Source organism: Choloepus didactylus, chromosome 9 (genome assembly GCF_015220235.1).
Source record: "Choloepus didactylus isolate mChoDid1 chromosome 9, mChoDid1.pri, whole genome shotgun sequence".
Lineage (NCBI taxonomy): Eukaryota > Metazoa > Chordata > Mammalia > Pilosa > Megalonychidae > Choloepus > Choloepus didactylus.
Window position 1 is genome coordinate 22,045,796 of NC_051315.1, and position 18,197 is coordinate 22,063,992.

The window sequence follows — 18,197 nt, forward strand, 5'->3', positions numbered from 1 at the left end:
TTGGCTGTGGTCTGCGGTCTGTGAATTGCCCAGGTGTATCTTTATTTCCAGTCCTGATCAGAGCTTCTCAGAGGTAGTTGACCTGTGTTCCCAGCAGAACAGATGGGACCTTCCCATATTTCTCAATTCCGGACTCTTCTACTTCACGCTACTCCACCAGTGTACTTCTCCCCTGCCCGTTCCCTGTCCATAAATTGAGTCTGGATTATCTTCCCGTGGATGGCTTGCTGGTGGTCCATCCGCCTTTCCATTATGTGCATCTCAGCTTGTCTTCCTTTGATTGCCTTTCCAGAGTAGAGGGGCTAAGTTCATCTCTTTCTTTGTGAACTATTTGGGGTACCAACTTCTTAAACGTTTGCTTATGTATGAGGACGATGTTCCCTGGACTTTATCCTTGAAGGGCCTCTGCCACTGCTTAACCTGGAGTGGGATTGTGAGAAAGGGAATCAATTCTTAAAGAACTGTGAGAGAATATCCCTAGCATCTAGAAGAATGTCTGAATGCCTGGCGCATAGTAGTTGTTGAATAAATATTTGTTGACCAAACAGATGAATTTAGTCTACATCTTGAAGTATTTTTCTAAATCTGATTACAGTCAACTGTGGGTTATCCAGCATGTCTAAAAGTCTGGAGCTGTAGCCTTTAGTAAATGCTACATATGTAACCTACATCAACAAACACTTTGCAAAAAATCTGGGATGTGCATAGCACTGAATGTAGCAATGATCATGATCATGAAACCACTTCAGGACCTTGTTGCACTTTGTGGTTCCCAGTTCGTGCCTCAGTAATCATCTTACTTAAAGCTGGGGAAACTTAATAGAGCGCTATGGTAGGATAACATATGACAAAGAGTTTGCTCAATCAGGCCAGTGGCTGGAAATGATTTTATAATGCCACTTGTTGCCAGATGCTCATTCCTGAACAGATTGATTTGTTTCAGAGGCTCTAGGCCACTTAAAGATGGCTCCTGTCATCTTTCAGATGTGGGTTGTTAGGACAGGTCTTCCTGCAATACTTTTTAAACTGTGCCAGTTCAGAAGCATTTGAGAAGGTCTGTTCTCTGTGTAAGGAGAGAAGGGACAGGCAGACACGCAGGGGCCAAAGAATTTAAAACTCACCTGCATTTTCTTTTACAGATCTGAAGAAAACCCTTGCCGTGTTGTTGGATAATATTTTGCAGCGCATTGGCAAGTTAGAGTCGAAGGTGGACAATCTCGTCATCAATGGCACGGGAGCAAACTCGACCAACTCCACCACGGCTGTTCCCAGCTTGGTGGCACTTGAGAAAATTAATGTGGCAGGTAAGAGCGGCGTTTCCTTTGTCCTGACGCCGAATCAAACCCTGCTTTGAACTTGGAAAAGAATAAAAGAGCACAGTGGGTTTCGGTCGGTATAATATAAATTCTGTAAGCATGGTATGACCACGGAGAGCTAAGCTTAAATTTATTTTTGAGTAACAGATGTTAAAATGTTTTTATAGTCTCGTCATGTGTGATATCTGGTAGTTTTTATGACACATTCGCACATAATGAGCTCCTAAGAGTCACTCATAATGGTAAGATTCATAGCGTGGATAAATGGAACATAGAGGTCATCTGAGAAGCCGATAGCAGTTAGAGTTCCTTCCTCCTCCCGCCTCCCATCAGACAGTTTTAAAATTCTATGACATGTAATAAACTCTCTCCTACACAATCGCAGAAAATGCCTCCTATGTGTATGTCAAGAAATACAAGTTCTGGAAGAGACACTTAGGAAATAAGTGGGCCCTGCCCATCTCCGCACTACTCACGAGCACCCCCACCTAATTCCCACTGGGATGCATTTTGTCTGGTGCCTTCTTGATGCTGGAATCTTGGATGATTTGGGTCCAAGCTCACATTGGACTCCAGCATATTTGGGTCCACAGCTCACACTGGACTCCCTAAGGCACAGCCCTGGGGTTGGCCCCTGCATCTTGGTGGTGAGCCAGGGCTCCCTTTTGATAGAGGAACCACCAGCTTTTCCTAGGGACCCAGGAGAAAGGGGAGAACCCAAGGATGGGGTGGTCCGGGTGAATGGTTATGAAGAGCTGTCCATAGTTCTGGTGGGTGGTAGCCAAACTCTTGTTAATGGATAAAGTATATAGCTGGGTTACTTTTGGAATTTGAAAAATCTAGGTGAATACACTTGTTAATGTGTTGTTTCCTTCTCCTCTTTCTTGAAAAATGGACAGATTTAAGTGGTAGGGATTTTTCCTTTCCCACCCCCCAGTGTCAAAACATTTAGTTGTTTCACATTATGCAAGCTTGTTGTATTACCTTTTCATTATGTTCTTTGCCCTTTAGAAAGTTTTAAATCGCAGAGTATATTTCTAATAATCCAAAGTATCCAACCAAACGAAGGTATTAAAAATAACTTTTAATTACAACACAGAGGCAGTGTCATCTGGGCCATAAATCCTGTCTTCCCTGTAGTTTCCCACAGCTTCTGTAATTAGACAAGGAAACCTCCCACTGTGTTGAGCGGCTTATTAATAAATGGAACCCATGCCTCTCTGGTCTCCACTTCCCCCACCCGCATTCCCAGTAGAAAATGCCATTGGAAAGGTCCTGTCGGATTTCCTTGCAGTTCTAGTTGTGTGTTACATTTTGGGAGGTAGAGTGGGGTGTTCTGCCTTTAGGTTTGCTGCCCCCCAGTGCTTCTGTCCTGTAGCTTAAGGGTGTGTGTAAACATTTGTGCTATCAATGTTTTATTGCCCTGATATGGGGCTCTTGCTGCCTCTGGCTGTCCTGTTTGTGTGCCCAGCTCTGCAGAGAGATGTCCCTGTCTGGGCTCCAAATCACAGGGCAAAGGGTCCTGGGTAGACCTCCAAGACTGAAAGGGGAGGGAATTGGTAATGATCTTTGAAGTGGGATCCAGGTCCCTTGGGTTGAGCCAGTTTACTCGGTTAACAAATAATCTCTTGAGCACATTCTCTAAGCCATTAACTTCGAGTTTGGGTCTCCTTTAGATGTGCCACTAATATTTAAAGAACCAGAGTGTTTTGCTTTTGTTTTTGGACTTTCCCCCTGCTTTGTGGGAATATGGAGCAAATTTAGAGTTATCCCTTCAATTCTGTGAAGCAATAACACCTCTAATGAAAACCGTAATTATAAAACGAAATGACCCCTTCTCACACCTCTGCATTTTCCATGTGTACGGGGGAAAGTTTTTACTGGCCAGTGAGGAAAATAATGCATATACATAAAATAACACAAATTGTGGTCACTGTGGGCTGGGGGTGACTGTGGAAAAGTGGACTTTGAAGGTAGGTAGGATTGAAGCACACGGGTTTTATAGAGGAGAGACAGATTAGAAACATAGATGGTGACCCATCTTGGAATGAAGAGAGGATACTGATATCTAGCAACCATCTAGTAAATACTAGTTATTTCTTTGGGGTACGTGGATTTTCTTAATCCTCTGAGCAACTCCTGAGAAGTTGCAAAATGTGTCCTCGCACATTTTGTTGAGTTGAAGAACTTGGCAGAGGGAAAACCTTGGTACTGAAATCCCCTGCGGCTCGGCTGGGGACCCGCAACGCTGTGTATGGAAGAGATGGTGATAGTTTGCTCCATCGCTCCTGCTTCCATTTGTAAATCATCCTATGTGATTGAGTCTGAAAACATGTGCTGCCGTTTTCTTAAAGGTTCCTAGAGGAGAACCGGCAGTTTCCCGGGGTATTTAATAACTTGTCTACTAAAGAATTCTCCAGGTCTTGGGGTCTCACTGCTTTGGCTGACCTGTGTCAGAGCGTGTCCCTCTGTGTGTGTGTGTGCAGAACCTTTCCTTTCTTAGACATTGGGTTGGCCACAGTGGATATCGATGTGTTGAGCATCCTCCTTTCAGTTCTCCCAGAGGCTGGAGGGTCTTTTATATCTTGTTAATTAAATAACATGCATTAAAAAAAAATATTTTCCATGTCTGTAGATTATGCTATGTAAGATGCTAAAAAAGGACGGGGGCTTTAGTTTACAGTCCTCATTCATGAGCTCTCATTGTGGTTTTTCTGGACTCTCTCTAACCCATGCCTATGTTGGCGGTCCTCAGGCCATCTTGACATGGCACAAAAATGACTCCTGAGCTGTGACTGTGTGCATTTTTATAGGGCTCCTAGCCTAGTTAAATGATGTTTTTATTCTCCCTCCCTGCATTAAGACATGTGGTAATTGCTCAGAAATGTTCTCCCTGGTGTGTGTTTCTGCTTACTCTGGTGTCTTATTGCTCACTGATGTTTCTGATTGCTTACTGTTGTGTGTTATTGCTTGTGGATGTGTCTTCTGGTTGCCTATAAACTGCCTCTAAATTGGATACCCTAGCAGTTGAAGAAGGGTTCCCTAAATTTATTTTCTTTTTAGAGATAGTTGTATTTGTGTGTGTGTGTGTGTGTGTGTGTCCCCTTTCCTTTCCTTGTTTAGCTGTGTTCTATGTAGATTTTACCCAAAATGACTTTTCTTCCCAAATTTATCATCTATGGCTTTTTTATTATGTGAAAGTGGATGTGCCCCTAGAGAAATTTAGGTGAAAATGAACTTCATTAAAATCAAGAATTGAATTGAACTGCATTTTCGAGCTCTGTTGATCTTGTTAAAGAGGAAGGGGAGCCAAAGAAATGAAAAAAGAGATGTTTTTTAAAAAGACCCACACTTTAACCAATCACATAGTAAATTAATTTCTCCCTGAAAGTGCTTGTGTGCCCCCTTGTCAAAATTTTCTGCTTTCAGAATGATGTTTCATTGTTTGGAAAGACTCACCCTGCATTTCTCTAGTTTTGTGGTTTTAAATGGCAAAGTCTACAGAGACTAGGATTGGGTCTGTGGTTCTTTGCCATGTATCTAACGTGGGAGAAAACTATGAAGTGTAGATCTCTGATAATAACGTTTGTCTTCTGAGGCCTGAGAAAGTTTCCTTTGCATTTTGTTCAGTAAATCCTGCTGACGTGGATTGGATGATGCTGGAGGTGACATTTTCTCTGCTCCATTTATATTTGTGGGGATTTGCTTGGCAGTATGACTTGGTATCTCAATTCCCTTTCTCAGACCTCAGCAGACACCCCTCCAGAAGCAGGGCTCTCTTTTTTGTTGATCATGTCTGAGCCTCCCATGGGAGATTCTGTGCTGTGGAGCCTCATAAAATGTGATGGTTACAACTCTAGATTGTAATATTTTGGAGGACAGGAACATTGTGCATCTCTTTATAGGGAACAGTATGTGTGTCTTTTTGTGTACATTTATGTATCCTGTTAATAACCAGTTGTTCTCATTCAGCATCAGCTGAGTAACTGGCCAGCACTGCCTGTTCACTAAAAGCCAAAATATAATGATAGTATTCTCTTTGTGTCATGAGCTCATAAAATTGCAAGGTCAACTGGGAAACACAGTCACAAAATCCAAGGTTCAGGCATAACTCAAGTGGCAGCCCTGCATTTCTCAAACGTGCAACATATTCCAGTATTTGGGGGTAAAGGTGCAGTGTATTTGAACTTGAATGCTGTTCTTTAAAAACTAACCATAATTATTATTCCTACCATTTGAAAATTGAAAATGAAAAATGTCCCTGCTGAGTTCCAGGGCTTGGGTTTGGAAGTGCAATTTTCCCCCCTTTGGGCTGCTAATGGACTTTGAAATTAAGTTGTGCCTGTGCTGTTTCCTTCTTTTGTGTACCCACATTATCACTTGTGGAGAAGTAGCATCTCAGATATCCCAGCTCCCAGCCTAGGCACTGGCTCCACAGGTGCCTTTCCCAGGATTGGGTATTGGCCAGTCAGCGGGACCCCATCTGCTGCCGAAGGGCACGACAGAGAAGAGATTGCAGGGTGCTTCTCTGTTAATTTGAGCAAGAAACAAATGACCTGTCGCTCTCTGTTTCTTTGCAAGGGCAGCCATAAATATCTAGATACTTGTCAGAAACTATTCTTTTGGTGTCTTCACAGAATGATTCATGTCAATGGTGTGGTTTTCACTAGGTGTTGTCAAGGGCTTTTTGTTTTACATTAAAAAAAAGAAGAAGAAAAATACAGCTGAGCAGAAGTGAATCTGACCTTTGGAGCTGTGTGTTTAGAGCAGTGGGTCTCAAACAGGGGTGACTTTGCCCCCAGGGGACCTTTGGCGATGTCTGCAGACATTTTTGGTTTTTGCAACTGGAAATGTGCTATTGACGTCTAGAGGGTAGAGGCCAGGGATACTGCTCAACATCCTGCCGTGCACAGCAGAGCTCCCACAACTGAGAATTATCCACCCCCAAATGTTGATCATGCCATAGTTGGGAAACCCTGATCTACAAGGTATTGTTGGAAGCTGATCCCAACAAGTGTTTGTTCCCACTTTGGGTCCAGGCAGAAAAATGCCTGAGACTCAGAGGTTTCCCTGCTGGGCCTCTGAGACGTCAAGTCTCCCTCCCTCTCCCCAGCAGGGCTGTTCACAATCCCCTTCCCCCGGCTTTCTTCCTTTTAGCTTTTCAACTGGTCTTCAAGATCTCTAAGGAAAGAGACTATAAACTCCCAGAAGACTATTTTGGGATCTTGACCTTAAGAAACTCCTTCCCTGGACCCAAACCAGTAAATTTTTGGCAATTGCATGTTACTCCTGCTTATACAGAAGGCAATTATTTCTTTTCATGAAAGAGCCACTAATTCAGAATAACGATGGCAAAGCAGTCTGAGAGAGTGGAATTAAATTGCAGAATATTTTAGAAGAAACTCCATTTTGTTAATTTTAAGCAGAGTATATAATTATCAAGATGTGAGAGAGTAAATTAAATAAGTTAAGGAAAACAAGACAGGTCCCCAAAGATGTGCTTTACAGCATAAAATATCCTGCACGGCATAGTTGCAGCAATACAGAGGGGAGGCGATTGGGAGGTGGGATGGGGGATTTGAGAAGAGTCTTGAATGTAAATCTAAGGAGTTCATATTTTGTGCTATGGGCAATGTCACTGTTGGGAGGTTTAAAGGAGAAGGATGACAAGATGAGGTCTATGGTATTGGGAAATAATGAATGGCCGCATGAAAGTGGGATCAGAGGTGGAATCAGGCGAGAGAGAGTTCATTTGACTTAGGTAAGAGGAGAAGGCCTGGCACTAGAGATGGGCCTGAGACCAGGGAGAAGGGAGGATTGGCAACACATTTCCGGGTGGAAGCAAACACGAAGGGACACTGGTAGACTATGGAAGAAAGCAAAGGGGGACCGTCAAGGACGATTCCCAGGGATGTAGCTTGAAGGATGACAGTGATGCATTTTTGAGGAGCAACCCAGCAGAGATGGGGTTTTGTGAAGACAGTAGCCTGTTCACGGTGTCAAGTATCTTGCCATGTGTTCGGGAATATTGATTTAAAGGCAGTTGGATCTTTGGTTCTGGTCCTCGGGAGATGAGGGGCAATGAGAGGCAGTGTCTTTGGAGCTGAAGTGTCCTGGTTCAAATCTCGGCTCCACCACTTCATAGCTGTGTGCCTTTGGGCAAGCTTCTTAGCCTTTGTGTGTGTGTGTGTGTGTGTGTGTGTGTGTGTGTGTGAGAGAGCCTTTGTGTGTGTGTGTGTGTGAGAGAGAGAGAGAGTTTTCTATAAAATGGGGGAAATAATCACAGTGCCCATTTCATGGGGTTGTTATGAGGATCAAGGGAGATATATAAAATACTTCCTAGAACATGCCTGGAGCAGAGTTAGCATACACAAGCATTTGTCAATTACGGCTTACAAAGTGGCACATTGGGACGAATGGCATAAGAATGGCTCAGCCCACTATATGCGGTTTCTTTATGCCCTTATGCTTTTGCCTGTTTTTGTCTTCAAGTCTCCCCTTTTTCTAGCTCTTGTTTGTCTTATTTTTACGATCCCTTTGAAACACCGTCCTCCCTAAGAAACATTTCTTGATCTACCTTCTCCTGCAACTCCCCCGAAAAAGATATCGGGTGCCCTTGCTTTGTGTTCCTACAACTGCTGCATGCATCCTTGGATCTTTCTATTCTTTGCCTGTGTCCAGACAAGCCCTAAGATTGCTGAAGGCATGGGCAATGTCATACATTTTTCTTTCAATCCAGCACCTTGCTGGGAACCTGGCAAATAGCAGATTTTCAATAGGAGTCCAGCTGAATATACCCCTCAATATCACAAGTACACACCAGTCAGCTACTATGTACTGGAACTTTTATGGTGGCAGAGGTGGCCATGACTTTAGTTCCAGAGAGCCATTTCTGCCATTCGCTTCTTTGGGTGACATACACTTTGGGGGTTCTTGAAAACACCTGGAAAGTTGACTGTTATATTGTTAAAAGCGGAAATGCTTTTTCTTTACTAAGCTTTCTGAAAACTGAGATTTCGTAAAAAGATAATTTATTTTGTTGTTTCTTTGTGGCTAGTTATTAAACCGTAAGTACAACTAAACACACACACACACACACACACACACACACACATTCTAGCCACCTACTCTCCAGCACAGGTTCCTCTCTGACCTCTGAATGAATAGTTCTTGCAGAAAAGAGGCAGGGACTTAGCAATCTAAACACCTCTGGACTAATTATCGACCCATCGAGAAATCTATGGCTGGATTCATTTCCTCTATGGGGAATGCGGTTTTCGATGGGGAAACTGGGAAGAACAGGAGTGCTCAATTATGAGCACTGAGGAGTGGCCTTGGGAACTTGTGCAAACTTTCCTATTGTTTATGTAAATGCCTCTGCATAGGGTTATTCTTTGGATCTGAGATAAGACACTGGAATTAGACTTGTTTTAATCAGAAGGTGACAGATTCCACTTGCTCTAATTTGGCTTAATGAGGTATGTGTATACGGTTGTGATATCAGCTTACATATGGTATTGGTTCAATAGACATTCCACAGCTAAAATGGAGCATATGTTTTCCCTCAGATACTCCCTTGTCTTTGTGGCTGCATCTTTTACCTGTTTTCATGGACACATAAATTCAGTAGACTCACTCTAGAGCCTGAGGTTTAAAAATTCAGGAGAGTTTTAGAATTAAGCCTGTTTTGGTGGGGAGGTGGGTGGGGAGATATAGCTGACTGCATGTTTTTGAAAAGGTGTTTTTAGGTTTGGGAGGGTTTGAGGGATTTTTTTTTTTTTTTTCTTTTTAAGCTCTGCTTTTGGCTTTGCATATCCACAGCTTCTAAAATTAGATGGCCTAAATGAAAACAGGTTGCTAGTTTTTGTTGTTATTTTGTCTCTTCTCTCTTATATCCCAGAAAAGGAAGAGAGAAAGCATGTGTGATAAAGGTGGTCTGAAATTCCTTGCCGACATTAAAAATTAAGAACAGACCTTGTTATAGGACAAGTGTCCAATTAGGTATGTGATTGAGGGGGGCTGACATGCCCCCCAGCTGGGGACAGTGGAAAGAATCTGCATTGGAGAGTCTCTTTTTCTCTCTCCTTCTTTTACGTTGGACATTGAGCCAAGTCATACCTGTGCTATTGCAGCCCCAAGTCCATCCATGTCAACCTGAGGACAGGTAGCCTTGACGGAGCGAGTGGCAAGACTGCACGTTTCAGGTTGACAGAGTGCTTTAAACTGCGTTTTTATTTGCCTTGTCAGAGTTGGACAGCTACAGTGTTAGCTAGTTGTAAGCTGTCTTTCTGTTTCCTGTTGGCAAGCTTTTCAAATCACTGTTTACAGTGGAGACACGCTCTTTGCCTTAGTGCAGCTCAAGATGTCCGATGTAGTGATTGTGGGACAGCCACAGATGAGCATCCAGTGAAGGGGATGTGCTAATGCTTCCTTCTCCCTGTTTGGGGGCCTTCACTGAACAGCAGCCGTAGAATTGAGGTTGAGAGACAGACTCTGGAGCCTCACAGTGTGGGTTCAAATCCCTACTCTTCCACCTCCCAGCCACGGGCCAAAGACAAGAACAAGCCAAATCAGTTTCCTCATCCATAAATTGGGGGATAATGGCAGTATCTGTGCTGCGGGACTGTTGTGAGAATTGTGAGTTAATACATATGAGACACTCAGATGAGTTTTGGCCATTATTTGTATCCCTGTGTGCCAGGCCACGGGTTTCTTAAGGACCCAGATGTGGGGTCTACCCCCTGAAAAAGGGCCATGTGTGTAGCAGATGATCCTTGCTTGATAAGTGTAGAAACTACCCAGTTCTAATGCTGTGTTTCCAGAGAAAACTGGGTCTGGGAAAAGAACTTTCTGGAAGTTGCTTGGTCTTTGGTATCAGATGGTCTTGAGCAGAGTTTCCCACTTCCTTCCTTGCTTGCTGCTGGAAGTTCGCTTACCATCAGCCTGATTCTCTGTGCAGTGGAGGTGGTGATGCCAGCACTCCATGCTCTCATGAAGATGTAGTGAGATCATGCATGCCAAGATTCTGCCATGGCATCCTACCCATCCCTCCTTATCTTATGACTCTGCCCTTTGTGACTGACTCCTTGTTAAAAGGATCCAATGCTGACCATTTGGTGCCACCAGGCCTGTCAGGCAGAGGAAATGTAGCCGAGTCAGAAGCTGGGGCTCCTGTCGTGAATGTGGGGCTTGCATTCTAGCGGAGAAGAGGGACTGAGAGGTTGAGAGTCCCAACCTTTTGCTTGATCCTACTCCCAGAGCACCAGCTGGCTTAGCCTGGCCTTTTTGATTTGGAAACTCAAAGCTCAGGACCTTCAAACTCTCTAACCGTTCGGGGGCAGGAATGGGACTGATCTGCAGGGTTTGGCACGGAGGAATTTCCCCTGTCACATGGCGGAAGTATTAGGGCCCCATAATGCCTGTCACACAAACTAAAGCAGATCTGGGAACCGTGCCTGACCCCCTCACTCCACCTTCTCACTCCCCAAAAGGGAGGGGAATTCCTGTGCACCGGTATTCAGCTCTCTAGGGAAGACAGTCATTAACCTGTCTAAACTTTATGCTAATGAAACTTTCCCAATAATTGCTTTCATTAAACAGGGTTAATGTGAGCATACAAGTTATAGTAAGATTAGCAGAAGAATGAAGTAAATATTTAAGACTTTATTGTAGGGTGCAGCTGGGTTGGGGCCAAGGGAAGATTCGTAAAAACTGTACTTGACGGCATCTGCCATCCAAACACAGCAGACCACTTGGCTTCGGTGGTTCTCGGAGTCCTAACTGGGGAGGCAGGTGGCGTCCTCCTGGGGACAGATGTGGGTTCTGTTCTCTCCTTACTTTTCTGGCTTCTGTCAGACATTAGTAACATGGTGATAGAGATAAACTGCCTTCCCTGGAACCCTCAGGAATACCATGAAGATTAAAACGGTGGCTGATGGCCCGTGGCTGTGGCCGGTGCAGGGACAGTTCTTTGCCGAGGGTGAGGGCAGAGGGCCCTTGGCAGCAGCCGAGTTGGCTGGGAGCAGGAATGCTGGGTGTGTGCCCTGGCCAGGTCCTGGCCCCGGTCTCATGCTGGCCTGTCACCCGAGGGCACCCGGGGACCAAGTTAGCAGTGGTTTTCATGCCTGCAGACTGTCGGTGACCCAAAGCAGCCACTTACGTTTGTGCATCTACGTAAATAACAGGGTAGTGTTCGCAAAAGGAAAGACTTCAAAAACAGAAGCTTTCTTCCGTATTATAAAGAGGGATTCAATTTTACTGCTGAAAATTCGGAAATTACAGCTAAGCAAGGAGACAGAAATACAAAGCAGCTGTTGTTCCACCACCCGCAGGTTTACTGATTTGGTTTGTTCCTAACAGATACTAGGCGCACCTCCTCTATGCCAGGCACTTTCTAGGAACTGGAAGGAGATGGAGTGACGAGGAAAGAAAAGTAGTTTCTTCCCTCATGGGGGATACACTTCAGCAGAGAAGGGGGAAAATAAACAAATACAAAAATATGTTCCGTCAGGTGGTGGTAAATGCTGTGGAGAACAATACCGCAGCCTGAGAAGATGGCAAGGGACGGGGGTGCTCATTTAGGTCAGGTCGGTGGTGACACTGAAGAGGTGACACTGAGCAGAGACTCCAATGAGGGAGGGAGGGAGCCCTGGGCTCTCTAGGGAAAGATGAGCCTGTGCAGCCCCAGGGTGGTTCTTCCCAGATATGTTCAAGGAATACTCTTGTACCCCCCTTTATTCCTTTTCCTATCTTAATTTTGTATTGTGGACATAAATATAGATAGATATAGAGATATAGATATATAAATATGAAGTTTGCCATTTAAACTATTTTTTTGGTGTATAATTCAGTGGCATTAATTATCTTCACAACATTGTGCCACCATCACTGACATCTGTTACCAAAACTGTTTCATCACCCTAAGCCAGAAACTCTATCCCTTATGAATTAACTCCCCTTTCCCCTTCTCCCCCACCCCTAGTAACCTGTACTCTGCTTTCTGTCTCTATAAATTTGCTTATTCTAGATATTTCATACAAGTGGAGTCCTACAATATTTAGCCTTCTGTGTCTGGCTTATCTCAGTCATCATAACGTCCTCAAGGTTCATCCATGTTGTAGCATGTACCAGAACTTCAGTCTGTTTTATGGCAAGATATTCCATTGTATGTATGTACCATATTTTGTTTATCTATTCTTCTGTCGATGGACACTTGGATGGTTTCAACCTTTTGGCCATGGTGAAACTTTGTGCCCTTTTAATCCTATAGCAAAAGGTGGCATGTTAAATCTAAAACCAAACCCCACCAAATTTTAAAGAGACCATTGGTATCTTCGGTGATTTATGCTTCTGCTAGGCTCCAGCTGGGCATTTCAGGAGGTGGTCATGAAGCCATGATAAGGCGCCAGTGTGTATGCAGTGGTCCAGCACATGACGGCCCCTACGTGTTTGCAGTGGTTAAGAATGCAGACTCTGCTCTCAGGCTGCTTGGGTTTGAATCTGAGGCCCACTAGCTGTGTGACATTGGCCAAGTCATTTAGAGAGGTTGAGTCTCTGTTGTGTAAGAACTAGCTCATGGGGACACCATGAGAGTCGTCTCTGCTGGCATACAATAAGTGTGTGGTAAATATTGGCTATTATTATAATTATCAAAATGTGGTTTCAGCAAATGGTGGTGAAAGCTCCATGCTTGCCTTTGTTCCACAGGCTTTTTAGCCAAAGCTAATGAGCTTCAAAAAAGTGTATATTAGGGGCACCAAAGTGGGGCAAGTTCTATTCATTTGCCAAAGAATAAATTAACATAACCAAATCCTTCAAAGAGGGACCACTCATTTTGGGTGGGATTTGTTCTGGGCTTTTGGTCACAAAGTAATTGCAGACTTTCCTGTCTCTATTTGCCTGTCTGTGTTCAGATTTAAAGCCATTGTTGAAGAATAAAGTGTTTGTTCTTTAAAGTAACTCTTCTCAGGTTTGGGGATGTTGGCATGTGACCTTGAGTCCTCAGAAGGCGACTGAATTTGTCACTGGTCCTACATAGCATTTGTGAGGCTTGACCTAAAGTGACTCCTTGCTTTTAGTTTAACACATCATGAAAGCTATACTTCGGTGAAGAAGTAACCGTTACTTGCCTTAGTACAAGACACAGATGTTCTCACTGTTTCAGTCACTTCCTCTGATACCTTTGGCTTAAGAAAAGTACTTGTACTTGCTTCTACAAGAGTCCCTTCTACAGCATCCCCAATGGATGGCCCCCAGGCTCCTCCTCCTCTGTTCTTAGCCTCCAGAGAGTGGATCCCACACGATGCCCTGGCTACTGGCTTCTCTCTATGTGATGTCATGGGTGCATAGACATGGGCATCACTGTAGTAAAGTCTCTGAGAAATATGTGTCTGGCCAGAGATGTGACTGACTGGCAATGAGAAGATTTCAGAGTATAACCCAGCCACAGGCTGAGGAATTCCAGGTTAGCTACTGTGAGTTCTGGTGAAGGGATGTAGACTTACCACTATCAAATTGGCTGCGATGTCTTTGGCACCTCACCCAATCTTTCTATTTCTACTTCCACAGCCAAAGATTCAGGGACTTCTAGAAGTGGAGGACATTTGTGTGCTCTAACCTTATCCCCAAATCAAGGAACTGACTACAGTGTTCCAAAATCCTTGCCAGATGGTTTTTCAGCCTAATTGAAACAAAGCTAGTGGTAGAGCTTAGCCGCCATGTCGCACAACTTCAGTGGGCTTCATTCATATCGTAGTCTGCTTTGGGTCAGCAAACTGTTGCTGGTGGGACAAATCTGGCCCATACCTGTTTTTGTGAATAAAGTTTTATTGGAACGTGGCCATGCCCGTTTGTTGCTGCAGCTGCTTTTGTGCTACACCTGCAGAATTGAGCAATTCTGAGTTACAGAGACCCTATGGCATACAAAGCTGGAAATATTTACTATTTTGATCTTTACAGAATATGTTTGTGGCCCCCTGAACTTAATGATTGATGCTTTTAGGAGTGGAGTGCACAGCCTGTGCCCCCGTGTGCTAGGGCCCTGGTAGGGCTCAAGCATTGTAAAAGTTAGACATCTTGCTTTGGGTCAGTTTTAGTTCAATACTTTCACTTCCCCATCCTGGCTTAGCCTTTGCGAGCAACTAATAGGCTCTGGAGACCTGGGTCATGTTTCCATGAAGTATTTCTTTTCAGGAAGCATATCCTCAAGTCTGTCACCAGTCTACCCCGGTATAATATCCAGGAGCTTCTCTAGATACCCTCCTCTGAGCATGCTCCAATTTGTCAAGATTCTCCTTGTAGTGGGCTCCAGAACTGCAGTCATTCCTCCAGAAATGGAGCACTACAGAGCTCAGAGCAAAGAGACTTTACTCTCATATCCACGCTCACTTAAGGTAGCCTGAATGCATGGCAGCCACTTCTTACTTCAGCCCCTATTTATTGGTAGTTTACTAATCCTTCTGGTCTCTTCTGTATGTACTGTTGTTGAGCCAAATCATCTCCCTACCTCCACTCCCCTTTTGCTTCTCTGTAGTCGATGTTTTATACCTGAGTATGGGATTTCACCTTAATCCCTTTTGAATATTATTTTGCTTATTTGCTAAATATAATCAGTATTATATTGTGACTCTTTATTTAAAGTATCGTTTTCTTCTGCACTATTAGTTTCTCTCCCGTGTGGGTCATCACTATTTCATTTTGGCTATCAATAAATGGGTTGAAGAGAAGAGGAATGGCACTAGAGACCAACTTCCAAGTTGACATAATCCATTGAACCACTGATTGACATTATTTCAGTATAATTGCTCAACCAGCTACAGATCCAACGAGTTAGCCTGTCACTGTCCTGTCTTATCCACAAGGCTATCATTTGAAGGACCAAAGTCAAGTTGCCTTGTCATCGGACATTTTACCTTTCCCTCAGTCTCCTGGTCTAGTAACCCTATAAAAAGGGAGGGGAGGGTTTTCAGATAATGTTCGGTTAGTTAGTATTCTACATACTCTTAAATCATATTTTAATAATGTATTCTAGAATTTTGCCATAAATGGACAAGAAGTTTATTATTACTTTTAATAATCTTATCTTCTTTACCATGTTTCAGTGTGGAGGAAACATTTGCCTATTTCTGGTCCTCTAAATCTTCTCTTTGTTGACAGTTTCATAGGGTTTCTGTAACAAAGTACCACAAACTGGATGGTTTAAAACAACAGAAATTATTCTCTTATGGTCCTGGAGGCTGGAAGTAGGAAAATCGAGGTGTTAGAGGGGCCGTGCTCCCTGTGAAGTGCATGGGGAAGTACCTGTTCTACGCTCCTCCCCTGGCTCCAGGTGGTGGCCGGCAGTCCTTGGCTTGTGGCACATCAAGCAAATCCCTGCCTCAGTAGTCATGAGGCCTTCTCCCCTGTCTGTATCTCCTCTGTCCTTATTATGAGGACACTAGTCATATTGGATTATGGGGGGGTGGGGGGTGGTGGAGGAGGTGGCACTCTACTCCAGGTAACCTCATCTGAACTTAACTAATTCCATCTGAAATGACTCAATTTCCAAACAAGATCACTTCTTGAGGTAGCAGGGGATAGAACTTGAACATACCTTTTTGGGGGACACAGCTCGACCCATAATACTTACTAAAGATGCAAAGCTTCCTCATCCTTCAAACCTGCCCCACACTTGCACTTTACCATGATGCCAATTTTGGCAAGGAGAAAATAAAAGCAGAGTCATCGAAAGCGCTGTAAAAAATGTTAGCCATGTTGCAGGCAATTGAAGTGGAAATAACCACTTAGGCATGCCCTGAGTGTGGGTATAACACCCTGACCTTGATAAACACCAGCCTAACTAATAATGCTCTCAATAGTTTCCTTTCCAGCAGTACAGTTTTTTGTTATTTCAGTACACTGCTGCATGGCTTTATGTCTCTTGAACCTCCATTTGTTATTTGTAAAAAAAAAAAACAACAAAGCAAAACAAAAAAACTTACAAATCCTTTGTGAGTGCATCAAATTCCCTTTGAACTAGTCTTTTTCTTACAAGAGGATAGAGTTGTACAAAGTGACCCTTGAGATAAAGCTAGTCTGTGCTTTAAATGTATAGGATGTGGCTCATCGACCTCAGACCTCACCCATTCTCAGACAGGGCACATGTGGCACATAGTTGAGTCTCCAAGAATGAGGCAATGAATGAATGAGTACGGTGTATCAGTGAATGTGGCTAAGCATATTAGATCTGTGGGTGTTTATAAAATTAAAAAAAAAAAAAATAGCCACTGTTGACTGAGGGATGACTATGTCTCAGGCACAAATATAACAAATATAACATAATTGCCAAATACTTTATTATTTCTGTCCTGAGAGTAAAGCTGCACAATAACTGTCCCAATTTAATAGATAAGGAGTATCAGGGTAGGAGATACTGCATAATTTGCCTAAGATGGTGAAAGCCTCATCCAGGTCAGAGGGTAGGTTGGAGTCTAAAGTCCACATGCCAAGATGCTGCCTACAGCCCGGATAAAACTTCATTGACTGTCATGCCGAAAAGTCAAACATAGGATAGTTTTAAAGATGAGAACAGTATAAGGCTTAAGAATGGAGGATAATTTAAGAGACAAGAACCTTTTCTGATGTGACTGTAAATGTTTCAGGTGCCAATCATACTCTGTTTCTTGAGTTTTTATTTTTTGGGTCTTCATTTTTCCACTGTGCCTTGATCGTCCTTTGATTTTCATCCTAACCATTGCATATTTCAAATGAGGCCATTTTTTTTCCTAGAGAAATACCCAGCATTGTTTTCCAATTTTTATTTTTTTTTTCTGCCCTAAAAATAAAAACAGTTTTTAATGGCTTGAAAAAATAGTACAAATTGGTTGTTGGAAACTTGGAAAATATAGAAAAGAACAAATAAGAAATAAAAATTGCTTCTGGAGTGCATGACTGCTAATATGTAGTGTACACTTCCATTGAGTCTTTTCTCTATGCATCTTTTGCATAAAAATTATGATCTGACTCTGTGTGTAATTTTTAATCCTGATTTTTAAGGGAACGTTCTCACACGTCTTATTCTTCAGAAGTGTAATTTTTAATAACTACATACTTTTCCTTTACTTTGTTAACTAGATCCCCATTACTTTTTTTATCCAATGATAAAGATCACTGCAGTAAGCATAAATCTTTACAACTCTGATGATTTTCTTGAGAGGGTTTCTTAGATCTAGAATCACTAGGTCAAAGGGTATAATGTTTTTTAAATTTGGTTTTTTATTTTTATCAAATCAGGACATGTACATAATTTTAAAAACCAAATAATACAAGGCTTGTAACAAAAATTACACTCTGCAACCTTCTCCATTTCTCCCTACCCCAGACGTTACTGAGAACTCTTTTTAGTGGTTTCTTCCAATATTGATCTTCATATTTCTCAGAAATGTTTTTATGCTACTGTTCACTAGCTTGCAATTTTTGACACTATCTACTGACTTTCTGTTAAAGAAGATGGGAATTTCTCTCCTTGACACTACATACCACCATTGCCAGCCACTTCTGCCACACACACTTTCTCTCTCCGTTTGTCTGGAATCATAACATACCCCCTATTTTTCTTTCTTTCTTTCTTTTTTTTTTTTTTTTGTTCAAATCAGTGGTCAGTGCATACTCTATAAAAGACTCTGCTTAGCCATCTAGTGAGATGACACTGAATTGCCCTTTGATACATCTTTCTGCTTTTTAAAGTTAATAATTTTCTCCTTTTATATTTGCTGAGTTTTAGTTAATTAATACAATATATATTTATTATTCACTTCCTTTGTGCCAGGCCCTGTTCTAGGCACCAGGGGAAAAAAAAAATCTGTGAAGAAAACAGACAAGCATGCATGTCCTCACAAAAATTCA

The 18,197-nt window shown here is 42.8% G+C and overlaps 1 protein-coding gene across 5 annotated transcripts in view; it reads left to right on the forward strand.

Annotated features, from left to right (window-relative positions):
• MGAT5 (alpha-1,6-mannosylglycoprotein 6-beta-N-acetylglucosaminyltransferase) overlaps positions 1–18,197 on the forward strand; it is a 367,093-nt gene that overhangs the window by 167,183 nt on the left and 181,713 nt on the right. For all 5 annotated transcript variants that reach the window (XM_037850477.1, XM_037850476.1, XM_037850478.1 and 2 more), the window contains one exon: positions 1,140–1,304. In XM_037850477.1, the coding sequence (XP_037706405.1) occupies positions 1,140–1,304 (165 nt within the window). The remainder of the gene's footprint in view (positions 1–1,139; positions 1,305–18,197) is intronic.